Source organism: Monodelphis domestica, chromosome 3, assembly GCF_027887165.1.
Source record: "Monodelphis domestica isolate mMonDom1 chromosome 3, mMonDom1.pri, whole genome shotgun sequence".
NCBI lineage: Eukaryota > Metazoa > Chordata > Mammalia > Didelphimorphia > Didelphidae > Monodelphis > Monodelphis domestica.
This window is the reverse complement of record NC_077229.1, coordinates 272,601,535-272,617,349: the sequence shown is the minus strand read 5'-3', so window position 1 is coordinate 272,617,349 and position 15,815 is coordinate 272,601,535. Positions and strand designations below refer to the sequence as shown.

At 35.9% G+C, this 15,815-nt stretch overlaps 1 protein-coding gene across 1 annotated transcript; it reads right to left on the bottom strand.

The window, feature by feature from the left end:
* Positions 1-342: 342 nt before the first annotated feature.
* On the bottom strand, positions 343-13,806 carry SNRPD1 (small nuclear ribonucleoprotein D1 polypeptide). The gene is made up of 4 exons (XM_001363260.5): positions 13,650-13,806; positions 4,466-4,542; positions 2,515-2,706; positions 343-522 (listed from the first exon to the last, which is right to left on the bottom strand). Exons 1-4 carry the CDS (start codon positions 13,661-13,663, stop codon positions 446-448), a joined length of 360 nt encoding a protein of 119 aa, XP_001363297.1. The 5' UTR covers positions 13,664-13,806; the 3' UTR covers positions 343-445.
* Between the last annotated feature and the right edge of the window lie 2,009 nt (positions 13,807-15,815).

Below are 15,815 nucleotides of genomic sequence, written 5' to 3'. Positions count from 1 at the left end.
TTTGTATACTATTCAGTATAGAATGAAATTCAAGAAAAAAGTACATCCATTTAGGACATTCCAAGGGATTTTAGTTTCTGATATATCAAACAAAACTCATCTCTAGGTGGTCCGAGAGAAGAGGAAAGAATTATAGTGGGTATTCAAAATTTTCCATATAAATACATGAAATCATGCTAGGCTAGGGAAAAAAATGATGAAAACATAATTAAGTCAGAATTTAAACTACATTTATGAATAGCCTTTTAGCTCAATCATTTCACTTTTGGAACTACTATACTAATACTAAGGAGATCTAAGAATACTGAAATCTTAATCAATGACATAGTCAATAGACAACTCTTTCCCACATTTGTGTTTATTAAAAACCGACATCGTAAACAAAACCTGTACAAAAAAATATCGTGACTTTCGTGGAATTGCATAACAGTATTCATGGAAGAAGTTATCGCCTGGGACCCCCTCTTCCTCTGCCACGACCACGTCCTCGGCCTCTACCCCGGCCTCGGCCTCTTCCTGCAACTAGGTAAAAAAGATAAGGATAAAGTTAAAATTTCTCATGCCCTGAAAGTTACCTGAATTAAACAAATCAATCTATTTTAATCAGTTAAGCTAAGAGGGGAAAAAAATCTTTATAATCAATTTCTACTTCTCTTCAACAGAAGGAAGTTGTAGAAGCAGCATCTCACTATACATTTTTCCTTCTTCATTCTTGCATTTGTGGATCAAGGCTGCAGAAAATAAACAACAGCCTGAATTTTGTTCTTCCCTCCTTAAATTGATAAAGGCATCTGTTTATTCTATTCAGGGTCTAGTATCCACTGTATTACAATGATATGCACTACACATAAGACACGATATATCTAGAATACAGAAAATTATTTCTGGTTTTTGCTCTTCATATACATCCTGGATTTTTTTTTCTTCTTAAACTGGAATCATCTTAGGCTCTTTCTGGCACATAACAATATGAACATTTGCAGGATATTAATATAGGAACTTATATTAAACAGGATAAATACATTATCTGGGTTGAAGTTAATACTTATGGTAAAATGGCAAATCAAAAAAAACAGAATTAAAAAAATAAGAATTATTTTAAAAGGTCTCTTTTAGTTATTTAACTTCAGGATTCCCCAACTGTGCAGAAACAAAGAGACATACTTAAATTTGGCCATTAAAAAAAATCCCTGATGAAAAAAATTAACATTTATAACTGTCCTGAAGAAACTTAGGTCATCACTTCATTTTAAAGACGAAGAAACAAAAATTGAAAATTGATTAACCTGAAGTCACAAAAGTAACAAATACAAAAAGAATTCTGATTCCTAAATAAGCTGATACCTCCTCCTCTTAAAATTTCCTCATACAGTATTCTACAGTTCTTTGCTTTTCTCTAAATGCAAAACTTAATTCATCCTATTCCCTTACATTTTCAAATTTCTACAGAACTAGTAATTAAATATTCTTAAAAAAATATTTTTTAAACCCTTACCTTCCACCTAAGAAACAATACTATGTATTGGTTCCAAGGCAGAAGAGGGCTAGACAATGGGGATTAAGGGACTTGCCTGGGGTCACACAGCTAGGAAGTGGCTGAGGCCAGATTTGAACCTAGGACCCCCTGGTCTCTAGGTCTGGCTCTCAATCCACTGAGCTACCCAGTTGCCTCCTATTCTTTAGAATTTTACTAAAATTTATTGTGTCACATTTTCACTACTTTGCAAGGAAATGACATAAAACAGTAGCAGTAGTCCACTTTTGTGATGTACACTTTGAATATTAATGTTTTAGTACAGCAGTTTTAGATATGTAATTTTAACTATAATTTTACTATTAAAACATTAAGGGGAAATTTTACTAAAAATGTTAAAAGTATATGCACTATAGGGAGTCACAGGTAATAAGTCTGTTTCTATAAAAGATTCTGAAAGGTCAGTCATGTTATGTATACAATCGATAGCAGGGAATTATAGGAAATAAGCACAGAAAGATAAGGTAAGTCATTATTCTGGAAAATCTGGGATGCAATGGAATTTCACCAGTAACATTATTTACAGGTCTACTGAGGTTTAAAAATAACAATTAAAGTACAGAACAAAAAGTATAAGCTGAAGTCTAGACCAGAGATTACCTTAATGTTCTTTATGCCACACATTTCATCAAGAAAGCAGATAACAATAATGATTTGTAAAATTAGATTTTGTACATGTATAACCCAAATTGAATTGCTTGCCAGCTCCAGGAAGGGGGAAGGAGACAATCTGGATTGCGTAACTTTGGAAAACTCATGCGGAAATTTGTATTTTAAAAACATTTTTATTTACATACTATAGCTACTGTATAAGCAGCATCATTCTGGACATTTTAAATGTACCAAGGAAGGAATTTTAAGTGAATAATAATACCTGGAGATTTTAAAATTTATATTAAAAGTGTGTTAAAATTCTAATTTTAAAAGCAATAAGTTCTGTAATTCTAAAACAAAGCTCTCTCCACTTTTCTCCAACTTACCAGCTTCTCTTTTCTTAGACTTCACCTTTGGTTCAACATCCACAAGCAAAGTATCCAGAGGTAAGCTGTCCGGGAGGATGAAGTATCGAATGTTATTTCCTCGAATACTCAGTGTTTCCAACTGTACAGGCTCTCTGTTCTTCAGGGTCATTTTCACAGCTTTAAGATGTGTATTCATGCTGACATCAACACCTGAGAGGAATAAATTAAAACCACAAAATATAGCAAAGATGGGAAGAAAAATAAGATTTAACATAAATTAGGTTAACATGCTACTTTAATGAACTCTACTAGAAAAAGCAGGTCTTGAAGACCTTGATTCAGTACTTAACTTCAATCTTGACATTATCTAGCACGTCTTGTCAAAAATTGTAGAATGATTTCCTATTTCCTTCCCCAGTTCATTTTAAAAGAAAAACTCTTGCTTTCCACCTTAGAATTGATATGTTACAAGGCAGAAGAGTAGTAAGGGCTATATAATTGGGGTGAAGTGACTTGACTAAGGTCACCCAGCTAAGTGTTCAAGGCTAGATTTGAACTCAAGAACATAAATCTTGACTTCAAATTTGGTGCTCTATACATAGTATCACCTAGCTGTCCCAAGTAAATTAGAGGAGCATAGATATAGATTTATGGATAAAGGGAAGAGGTCATGACCAAACAAGAAATAGAAGAGATTATAGAAACTAAAACAGATAATCATGATTATATGAAATTAAAAAGCTTTTGCATAAGCAAAATGAATGCAGTCAAAATTAGGAGGAAAACAGGATACTGTGGGAAAAATTTGTTTATGGCAAGTCTTTCTGTCTGAGAAATTTCATCTCTCAAGTCTATAAGGAACTGAACCAAACTTATAAAAAATAATAGCTACTTCTCAGTTGATAAACGGATAAAGGATTAAACAGGCAGTTTTCAGAAAAAGAAACCAAAGCTATCAGTAGTCTCATAAAAAATGCTCGAAAGCACTATTGACTAGAGAAATGCAAACTAAAACAATTCTGACATGCCATTTCACACCAATCAGATCAGATAACATGACAGAAAAGGAAAATGACAAATGCTAGAGGGGATATGGAAAAATTGAGACACTAAAGTACTGCTGCTAGAGTTGTAAACTAGTCCTACTATTGTGGAGAACAATTTGGAATTGTTCTGTAAGACTATGTATTTATTTTTTGATTCAGCAATACCACTATATTCCAAAAAGATCAAAGAAAAGGGAAAAGGACGTTTATCTACAAAAATATTCATAGCAGCTTTTTGTGGTGACAAAAGATTGGAAATTATGGGAATGGCCATCATTTGGGGAATGGTTGAACAAGTTGTGGTATATAATTGTGATAGAATACTGTACTATAAGAAATGACAAGCAGGATGATTTCAGAGAAACCTAGGAAGATAAATGAATACATGGAAACTAAATGAGCAGAATCACGAAAACAATATACACAGTAACACAATATTGTAATGATGATCGACTGTGAAAAACTTAGCTATTCTCAGCAACACAATGATCCAAGACAACTCCAAAGGACTCATGACAAAAATTTTATCCACCTCCAGAAAGAAAACTGATAAACTTTGAATGCAGGTTGAAGCATATTTTTTTAAACTTTCTTTATTTATATTCTTTTCGTTTGCTACATAGCTAATAGAGAAATGGAGTGGCTAGGTGGTGCTATAGATAGAATGCTGGGCCTGAAGTCAAGTAGACTTAACTTCATGAATTCAAATCTGGCTTCAAACATTTACCAGCTGAATGAGTTGGACTAAATGGCCCCTTCTACCTACAATCTATGATCCTATCATCCATTTAATTGAAATGACTATTAGGTAACAAAAAGAATGCCCCTTGTAGTGAGTAAAATAGGTAACTGATTTAAAAACATTTACAATGTGCATCTAATCTAGTACTTGAGAAAAGTTTCACCTGCTCAGATCTCCATACCTGTGATTGTTCCATGCACCTGCGTTCCATTCTTCAATTCAATGGTTACAGTTTCATGACTCAACTTCATCAAAAATCTGCAATTAAAACATGTAGAACCATTAATTTTCATTTTCAACTATATGAATCTATGAATCAATAATCAAATTAGCAACTCACTGATTTGCAATAAAAAAGTTCGGAACCTCTGCATTGTGGAGGTCTGGCAAAATAATTTTAAAATTTTTTATTTATTATTTACTATCTGTCAAGCATCATGCAAAGTGCTGAGTATTCCACAGAAAGCCAAGATTGTCCCTGCTCTCTAGAAGCTCACATTTTAATGGGGGAGACAACACAGATAGTAAGTTTCAAATGCAAGTAAGATGAAAAGGTTAATGATCCTTAGAGGGCAATGAAGAGCAGGCAGTAATGTACATTACTTAATGCGATCTCTGTGGATTAAACCATACCTGCCTCTGATGTTATAAATTCTTTAGAAGTGACAAAGACTGATGGTAAGAATGTTCTTTTTGTATGTCACCCACAAAAAAGTAGCACTTGGAGTTCACTATAACAGGAAATTCCAGGCTGACTCTACACTGGATCATAAAACCATGACCAAAAAGCACTTCAGTGAGCATACACCTTTATGCCTCATTTAATATCAACAGTTTGAGCATCCTACAAGTTTACTTCTATTATTTGAATCTCGGAATTCCTGTTTCTAGACCTGGCTCTCAATCCACTGAGTCACTCAGCTGCCTATGAGAGCGCTTACATTTTTTGCATCTTTCAATTATGTGATGATAAAGATGTGCTCTATTATAGAATACTGCTTATGAAGTCTGACTTATTTTCTTCAAATTCTTCTTATCAAGGATTTCCTCAATGCATGTGATTATCACAAATGTTTATATAGGTTAAAAAAAACAAAACCCTTATGTTCTATCTTAGAATTGATATCAGTTCAAAGGCAGAAGAGAGGTAAGGCCTAGGCAACTGAGATTAGGTGACTTCCCCAGGGTCACAGTTAATTAGTATCTAAGGTTAAATTTGAACTCAGGATACCCTCTTCCCTGGGGCCTCGAGATCTGACTATCTACTGAGCCATCTAGCTTCCCCTAGATATGTACCTCTTTTGAAAATTTGACTTAGCTGTCCACAAAAGGAAAAAAGTAGAGAATGTCTATTCTTCAGAATGATATGCATGCAATAGGATAGAAAACCTACAGTGTGTCTATATGTGTATTATGGATATATACTACAAAAGGACAATGAATTAGTTCCAGAAAAAAGAAGTAGAAAGATATATTTCTCTTGGGAAACTGCAAAATTCTTTTAAATAATGGCACATTTCTTGCTGACACAAAGGGTCATTCATCTTTTTAAATTTTATTTTCTCCAATTAACAAAAATCTATTTGCTCTTCTTCCCATCTCCATCCCAATTGAAAAAGATGGAGAAACAAAACTTAAAAAAAAAAAAGAGGTAACACAAATTTTCAAAATGAAAACATCCATATGTCTTATGCTCCAAACTAAGTTCATTATTATCTCTTGTCAGGAATTGGGTAGCATATTGATTTTTGATAAGCTGACGATGGAATAATGGTTAATTATTGCAGAATCAATTCAATTTAACAAACATTTATTATTAAGTGTCTACTCTGCTAAGGGCTGCTGATACAAAAAGAGGCAAAAGATAGTCCCTGCTCTCAAAGAGCTTACATAAAATAAGAGAAAATAAATAGAAAATCATTATAAGAAGGAAAACACTGGAATTAAAGAGGATTAGCAACAGCTTCCTATAGAAGAGATTTTAGTTGGGACTTGTAGGGCCGGTGTCACTGAATCAAAGAGTGAGTGTGTGTGTGTGTGTGTGTGTGTGTGTGTGTGTGTGTGTGTGTGTGTGTGTGTGTTGAGGAGTAAGGTTTAAGACTGGAAAAGTAGGAGGAGGCTAAGTTATGAAGGGTTTTAAGTGCCAAAAAGCATTTTGTATTTATTCCTGAAAGCAATAGGAAGTCACTGGAGTTTATTGAGTAGGGAGGTGACATGATTTTTTAGAAAATCGTTGAGGGACTGAATGGAGAATGGACAAGAGTGGGAAGAAAGAAAGTGGGTGGAAAGCAGATCCACCAGCAGATTGAAGGCCTATGTTAGTAGGAGCAGCATCAGAGGAGAAAAGAGGACATATTTGAGAGGTGTTTCAAAAGTGAAATCAGCAGGCTTTTGAAACATCTTAGATGGAGAGGGCACAGTTCTTAAGTGGTTCAAAGTTGTTTGTCTTTACGTTGTTGTAAACTGTACTGTATATTGGTACTCTATAAATTGTTCTCCTTATTTTGCTCCCTTTACTCAGCATCAATTTTTTTTTAACCCTTACTTCCCATCACAGAATCAATACTAAATATCAGTTCCAAGACAGAAGAGCAGTTAAGGGCCAGGCAGTTAGGATTAAGTGACTTGCCCAGTGTCACACTGGGCAAGCTAGACAGCTAGAAAGTATCTAAGATCACATTTAAACCTACAACCTCCCATTTCTAGGCCTGGTTCTCTATCCACTGTGCCACACAGCAGTCTCAAATCTTACAAGTTTTCTCTGAAATTGTCCCTTTATAATTTGTTACAATACAATAGTATTCCATTATATTCATATACATAACTGGAAGAACACTAGTGCATTCTTGGTAGAGTTGTGAACTGATCCAACCATTCAGGAAAGCAATTTGGAACTATGCCCAAAGGACTATAAAACTGTGTATATCTTTTGTCCCAATAATATCCCTAGTAGGCTTGAGAAGATTTAAAAAAAGGTAAGAGGCCTATATGTACAAAAATATTTGTAATAGCAGTTCTTTTTGTGGCTGCAAAGAATTGGAAATTGAGGGGAAGCCCTTTAATTGGAGAATGACTGAACAAGTTGTGGTATTTGATAATGATGGATTATTGTGCTATAAGCAATGACAAACAGCAATGACAAGCAGAATGACATCAGAAAAACCTAGAAAAACATATATGAATTCATGCAAAGTGAAGTAAGCAGAATTAGGAGAATATTCAACAGAGTAATATAAATATGATGATCAAGACTTGGGTATTCTTAGTTAACACAATGATTTAAGACAATTCCAAAGGATTTATGATGGAAAATGCTATCCTCCTGCAGAGAAGGAACTGAGGGAGCCTGAATGAAGATTGAAGCATTCTTTTAAAAACTTTATTTTGTCTTTTTTTGTATGTGATTTCTTTTGCAATATGACTAATGTGGAAATGTTTTTCATGACTGCACATGTATAATTCATATCAATTTGTTTGCCTTCTCATGGAGTAGGAAAAAAAAAGAAGGGAGAAAATTTGGAACTCAAAAATTTCAAAATCAAATGTTAAAAATTGTTTTTACATGTAATTGGAAAAATTAAAAACATATACTTCAGTTTGCTCAGTCATTCCCTAATTGATAAGCACCCTCTTATCCTCTAGTTCTTTGACAGCATGAAAAGCTGCTATAGCTATTTTTGTACATATGGATCCTTTCCCTCTTTAAAAAAAAAATCTCTTTGGGGAAAAGACCTAGTCAGTTATCCAGTAAGACAATAAGCATTTATTAAATGTCTACTATGTACCAAGCAACATGCTCAGTGCTGAAGATTCAAAGAAAGGCAAAAGATAGTTCCTGTTCTCCAAGAGTTCACGGTTTAATGGGAGAAACATGAAAACCATATATAAAGATATAGAAACGACAAATTGGAGCTAATCAACAAAGTGAAAGCAATGGCATTAAGAATTTTATCTGGGACCTGAAGAAAGCCTGGGAAGTGAGAAGGCAGAGATAAGGAGGGAGAGAATTCAAGGCACGAGAATAGCCAGTAATATTGCACTGAGTCAGGTAATGGAATATCTTATTTGAGGAACAGAAAGGAATCCGATGCCATTGGGTCATAGTGGTATTCCTGGGTCAAAGGGTATATTCAGTTTAGTAACTTAGGGGGCATAGTTCCAAAATGCTTCTAATAGCTAGTCCAGCTCACATCTCCATCAACACTGTATCAATGTGTCTGTTTTTCTACAGCCTTACATTATTTTCCTTTTTTATCAATTTTGTTCATCTCATAAGTATGAATCTCTGAAATGCTTTAATTTGCTTTTATCTAATTAGAAGTGATTAAAAATATTTTCCCTTATGATTATTTATAACTTGATTTTTTTACTATGAAACTGCCTGTTCCTACATATCCTTTTGTCATTTGGAGAATGACTATTATTCTTATTAGTTTGAATTAATCTTCAAATAATACCTTTATTGGACAAACTTGTTACAAAGATCCCCCCCACCCCACCCCATAGTTGCCAGCTTCTTTTCGAATTTTAGCAGGATTCGTTTGTTTGTGGAAAACTTTTTAATTTTATGTAATAAAAAGTATCCATTTTATTTACTCTGATCTCTGTCCTTTGATCATTAACTCGGAGTAAACTGCAAATGGAAAACACATCAAAAATCTAAAACAAGAAAAAAATATGTATCTAAAAGAGATGGACTGATCATGTAGCAAGGACAACTGACCATTAACTCCACTGGCAGGGCAAAAGTAAAAATGACTGGTAATGGTCCAGGATGCAATAGATGGATGGCCCTGGCCTCTTCAATGCCTAATCAAGGTCTAAGTGCACCACAGCACTGCTTCAGGTGCCCTCATGGCCAATAGAACAAAATTCTCTTCTAGCCATTCTACCAGGGGAAATCTTCACATGCTTGGAGTATATATCCCCCTGACTCATTAACAGGGTTAAGGAATGCCAATTCCCCTCAATCTGGTTTAGCCAATCTGCTGAGAGGCTTTTACAGGGGTTGAGGACAGCCATTGAATATGCTATGGAACCACAGGTGAGAAGTGGACGTCAAATGTGAATAAGCTGCCCTGAAAAGGGTATGAGGGCATGATCCATGTATAACCAAAATGGAGGTAGGCTGATTATGTAGTAATAGCAAAGGATAAATAGTTTGCAAAAAACATGAAGAAACACAGAGGAAGGCTTCCAGTATATTGCATATCTTTTCTATGAAAAAGCTCACAGAAAGTGAGATGGTATGGAGAGGCTCACACTTGTTTTAGTACAGGACATAATTGACATCAATGAAACCAGATAGCTATCAAATATGCATATTATGTAACTACAAAGTCTGTTTGGCCTCATCTACATAACAAAGCAATGTGAAATCACTGACAACTAACATTTATCTTTGTTAATGAAGAAAATTAGTGGTCTAAAGGCAATATGAGAAAAAGCATACCACCTCACTTATCCAAGTGTCATTTATCCAGCAACCTCAACTATCCAGAACAAAAGCAAAGTTGAAAAATTGTAGGGTCTTATTTTACGTAACTAATACATTCCAAGACCCTTCAAATAAGTTAAAAATCACGCAAAATAGCAAACCCTGTTATTTAATGGGCTTTTTAAAAATAGGAACATATCTATAGACTTCATAACTTTTCTTAGGCTCATCAGAGATACCAGCATCATTTTTTTGTACATTGGGGTCATTATTAATAACTATTAGCATTAATGAAAGAAAGAGAAGAGCTGCTCTGATGTGGACAGGACTTGGTACAAACAAGAACTCTAGACAAAAGCCAATGCAGGGGGCTAATATTTAGCACAAAATAAACATAACGATTCAGCAATTTTTCTGAGAATGAGAGTGGACAAATTGCTGCATTGCTTGGGAAAATAGTGAGGATTTAGCACATAATTAAAATGTTAATTTTATGTATTTTTCTGTCTTTTTAAAAATTGCTAATCAAGTATACTTGAATTTGTATGTGTTGAGTTCAAGTAAAACAAGCTCCTACTGTACCTCTAAAGTAATGCTGGTATTACAAAACCCATGTTCTTTACTCTTAAGCCTATTTACTCTTTATTTCATACTGGCTCTGAAGGAAACTGGGTTCAAAAATCATCTTTGCCACTTAGGTCACTTTTTTTTAATTTCAGAAAATCTAATTCTTCAGATGCTAAATAAAAGGACTAAATGCCCTTTTCATTTCTAAAGCTATGATCCTTTAAATTATAAGCTTGATTAGTTGGTTTCTAAGATGACAGCGGATCAGAAGCAATATAAATGGGTTAAGGAGAAAGAAGACAGGCTATTGGCAGAATTATTGAAAACTGCAAGACATTACAAAGCAGGAGACAACTATTAAAAAAAATCACTTAAAAAACAATGGTTTTGGACCTTTTAGGCTGCAGTGCAGACTTTTAGTACAAATACGTACTAATACATCTCAATATCTCTTGGTTTCCTAACATTATAAAATCAAATAGAGTAATGTCACATTTACCTGGCATACTTGGGGAGTAACCAATTAAAGAAAAGTTAAATTACATACAGAAAAACAAAGGTAAGAAAAGTATATATTTAGAAATATTTCCAAATTAAAAAAAAAACATTTTTAATGTTGTTACTTCAAAGTTTCATTTATAGGTAGGTCTTGATTAATGCAATATATCTGAAAGACTCAAGAAAAATAACTCATATGGCTTTTACCATAGTTTCTTTTTTCTCCTACCTATTCATGTATATCAGACAGAACAAATGGAAAATTAGGTTAGGTGCAAAAAGAGCAGGCAAGATTGTTTTTGCAAAATTACAATGCTTCTTTAATAACTTTGAGGTTTCTAGGAAAGCAAAGGCCTATCTTTCTTAAGACCAGAATTATATTGGTGTTGTTATGTACTCAGTATTTCTGATGTACAGGCTTCTATGTTCACCAGTGTCATTTTCATAGCCTTATGTGTATGGGATATATGAAGAATTTTAAATGGATGTCTCAGAAAGCAATGGAGTTATACTATGAGTATAAGCAGGCAACAACATAAAACTCCCAAGAACAGGAGTAAAGGAATTATGATGGGAAGAGAAGACAAGCTGGCTACATGGTGACAAGTGGCATAATAGGTAGACATCCCTGTTCAACTGGCACCTCTCTGAAGTTAGGAGAAATTTAGTAAGGCCTCCAGCACAGTGGTTAGTTACGTTCAAATTTTTGGAAGGTCACAGACAAAAGATATACACAGTAGGAACAAGAATGGATGGCTGTAATCTGCATAGATGAAACATCTAACTCAATGAAATTAAAGAAACATTTGAATATTCCATTATTACACTAACTTCTACTTTGCTTTTTGGCTGACTAAAAAATTCCATAGGTTTAGGAGTGAAGAGCATTAAAGGAAATCTAGTCCAACTCCTATGTTTTGCAGATGAGGGAAAAGATGTTCAGAGTTTAAGAGACTTGGCCAAGGCCAGGCAGTCAAGTAACAAGTGGCAGAGTCAAGTTTGGTATTTAAATTCTTTAATTCCAAATTGAGCACATTTGTCTCCCTAACTGTAGGGGCTCTTTCATTTTTTTTGTCTGGATACAAGTTGGTCCTCCCTTCCAGTAAGTTCCTGTAGGGTAAGGCCTGTTTTGTTTTTTGCCTTGTATCCCGAGTGTTTAGCATGAGATACGTACTTAAAAGCTTGTTTGTGTAATGATTTATGAAAAGTCTAGGATTAAGCAGAAAGTGCAACACACTGACATCTTATCCTGCAAAAGAAGTCTACAGAATTACATTTGGTTATTTGAGTGAATCTGGGTATATTCCAAAACTTCTGCAAATTCTGATTCTTAATCCTTATTTCTCTAGCCAGAGTACTTTTTAAGTATCACTTCAGGCTTGGCATGTATAGACATTTTTGGACTTGGAAATGAGATATGGATTTTATTCAGTTACATTCTTGAAGTTCCTCTATTGGACATCTTCCTTTTAAAAATTATTTTAAGACAGAAAGTATCCTCTAAAATCTATCTCCCAGGGGCAAGCAAGTTCAGAGTTATAAAGCTGAAGGAAAATTTCCCTTATATTAATTATCCTTAATCTAAAGTACCCTAAAAGTTGAGTGACTCAGAGTTAACTATTTTAGTCTAAATTAAACAATCTTTAAAGAGAATGTAGTCCTTTAAATGTAACTGAAAAGTAATTACTGTGCTCTAATACCAGAGGTCAGGGAGAAACTGACGGAATAGTAATTTGTCATATCACTTTTAAGTCTCCAACAGCACAGTTGGGATTTGAAAATTTGTACTATAAAGATTTGGAATCTGTGTAATACACTATCACTCCATTTATGCTTGGAATAGTATGGCTGGCCTATTTTAATAAACTAGTTTCAACGACTCCTCGCAACTAGAACCACTTAAAAGTTTAATCTTTTAATGTATCTGAACCTGTTAACGAGTTAACTAATGAAAACGTTCCATGAATTGGATTGAAGCAATGAAAAAGATGGAGGGAAAGGAAATCTAACTGTAAAACTGGGTACCTAATAATCAAAGGTTTGCCGCACAGCCGTGTCATTTTGTAAAGATAACGTTTAGAGGAACCGAATATTTCAGTGATCAGAGACTACCAACTAGAATCTGGTCTTTGCCGACAGAAAAACCGAAAAGCGAAGCAACCATCTTAACATCCCCATCCATTTCTCATTTCCTTTTCCCCCTTCCTAGTACCCGTGGATTCCTAAGGCATTGTTCCTGATATCCAAATAGTGTGGAGTCCAAGTGGAAGAGGAAAAGGGTCTAGCATCAGAGGCCCTGGATGTGTAAATAGATCACTTTAGCACACCTAGGCCTTAGTTTTCTCAACTGTAAAATGGGAAGGAGTAGGTTGTCCCCTAGCTTTTTAGTTCTTCCTAGCTCTAATCCTACAATTCCACCACGTGAAACCAGTCAGAAAGTTTTGAGGAGGTCAAGAAAGGGGCCCAGACCAGAGGGCCCTAAAAGCGAGTACAAACAGGCCAGGGGCCGGGGAGGTGGAAGAGACGATGCAGGGTCTCGCGAGATTCTGGAAAACGGCCAGACCGCGAGTCCCCAGCGGACAACAGCAACGGCCGCGACAAACATTGCCGCCGCTGCCACCACCTGCCTGGAGCGGGAAGAGAAAAGCTACCCCGTTCTGTGGGTTTTATAGGTTGCGAGCTCCCAGTGCCTTACGCCGAGCAAGCTAGAGCGGGCCACGGGCGGGGAGGAACCGCCGTTGCCCGGGCCTATCTCGCGCGTGCACGCGACTTTGGCGCCTTTTCCAAGTCTGGATATACAGCGCTTGGCGACAAGCCTCCAACCCAAAACCGGCCTTCACCGGTGATCCCGCCGTCTCCTCACCTCACGAGCTTCATCCTTCACGGCGCCGCCAACCTTTCGGTCCGATAGGCCGCAAAACCACGACCACTACGGCGCTAACACGGGAAGAAGGAATGAATGGCCGGAAGCACTTACACCGGGGGAACCGGAAGTAGAAAATCCACTTACTGGAGGAAAACTTGAGGCTGCTTTGAAGGGGAATGGAGTGGGTACTTTCCAGGCACACAGTACTGCTGCTGCGCCCCCTGGAGGGCGGCGGTGCAAATGGCGTTTATAGAATTGAAGAATTTACAAGCAAAAATTTCTGCAGGATAATAACTTTTTTTGTTTAAGGAAGGGAATCGGCTCCTATTTGGTGAAGAGATCACATTATTGGCTTTAGCACCTTCAAGCATAGCCTGCTCAAAGCTAAAGTTTGAAGTTTAGCAAAGACAGTGCCTTCTGTAATTAATTTTAAAGAAGGAATCCCATTTAGTTTATTATGGCAGTTTCACCTGTGCCCTGGGAAGATGTAAGCAAGAGTTGAGAATGGGAAGGTAGGTAATGCGAAGAGTTAGCAAAATAGTGTCCCTGGGAGTCAAAGGAGCCTGGTTGTTAAACTACATCAAAACTGGAAGGGGAAAATTACAGAAGAGTAATTGGTAAGACTGTGCAGGGGAGTGGCATTTGAGCAAGGCACTAAAGTATAGGTAGGCAGGCATTCAGCAACAGGAGAAAGGGAGTCTTGTAAACAGAGCAAACTGTGATCAAAAACTAAAAGGAAGAAAAATGCAGCATATTAGTGAATCAGACGTAAGCCCTGAGGATGAAAAAACAAAACCAGGCTCTTCCCTCCAGGAGAAAATAAGCAAACAAGCTATATGCAGGATAAATAGGAAATCAAAGAGGGACGGCATTAGAGTTAAGATGGGTTGTGAAAGGCTTCTTGTTGAAGATGGAATTTTAGTTGGAACTTAAAAGTGTTTTAATGTTACCCACAGCTGGAGGCTGACAAAGTGTTATGCTCTTATAACAAAACATTACATTTTTTCCCATGAAATGCAGTTCCTAAATTATGTAAATAGCTGCCCTGTTCTCTGTTCTCTGATTTCTGCTTCTAAAGCTATGGAGATCAGCAAAAGACAATACATTCACCATTGAGAGTATTTCCCTCTCTTAGGCTATGAATGTCTGTAAAAGGCAATAAATAAATCCAGACAGTTCTTCAAATAAGAGGATTCTGCTTTCCTCAAATCAGCTTGCAGTAGCCATAGCACTCTTCCAGTCAAATAGCTCCCTCTATCAACTATTAGGCCATATTTTAGCTAAATTCAACTCATTTCTTTATATTTTCTGTAAACTATTTTTCTGTCCCCTTCTGTTTCTTCTCTAGTTACTTTTGGCTTCTAATCAAGCCTTCTCAATGAATAGTGACCCCATCTCTAATTCAAGTTGGATAAACCCCAAAAGCTATAGTTCCATCAGGTGTGGCAGAAACTGAAGATATACATATTTTCCCATAGTCTATAAACAGATCTATGATTTATAATTTCTGAGCTGTTTCCTTCAAAACCCTAAATAATTATATATAAATGAGCTGATGAATAACAAGAATTCCAGGCATCCCTAACTTCAACATGAAAGAGACTTCTCTCTGGTCCTCTTTCAATAGTCTGTATTTCACCCATAACTTTCATCTGATAGCCTATATTTCCTCTCAAGCTGATTTTATCAATCTTCCACCCACAAATGTCCTTTTTTTGCTCCTTTCAGCACCCAGAATGAGCATATCAGAAAGGGCCAGAACTTTGCATGTAAAATGATGAAGTTAGATTAGATGACCTCTAAAATCTCTTTCAACTCTAAATCTGTGGTCCTAGAATCGAAGAGACATATAAAATATTGATGATGCACAACATAAGCTTTGTTGATCATAAGAAATGTGAAAATAACAGGATTAAATATAGTCCTATTGAATAGTAGAAGTGAATTAATAAATAGGATAAAATATTGTAATAGTTAAAATTTAGGAATATGGGGAGACTGAGGCAGGTAGAAATTAGTTTCTCTCTGCAAGGAGTATTATATTTTTTTAGAGGTTTATTAAAGGTTAATGATTAAAGAAAATACAGAATAAGAAAAAACACGTGCCTAGGCCAGAGGCCTAGGCCAGATAACCTCACATCATGGAAGAGACGCATCTGCTCC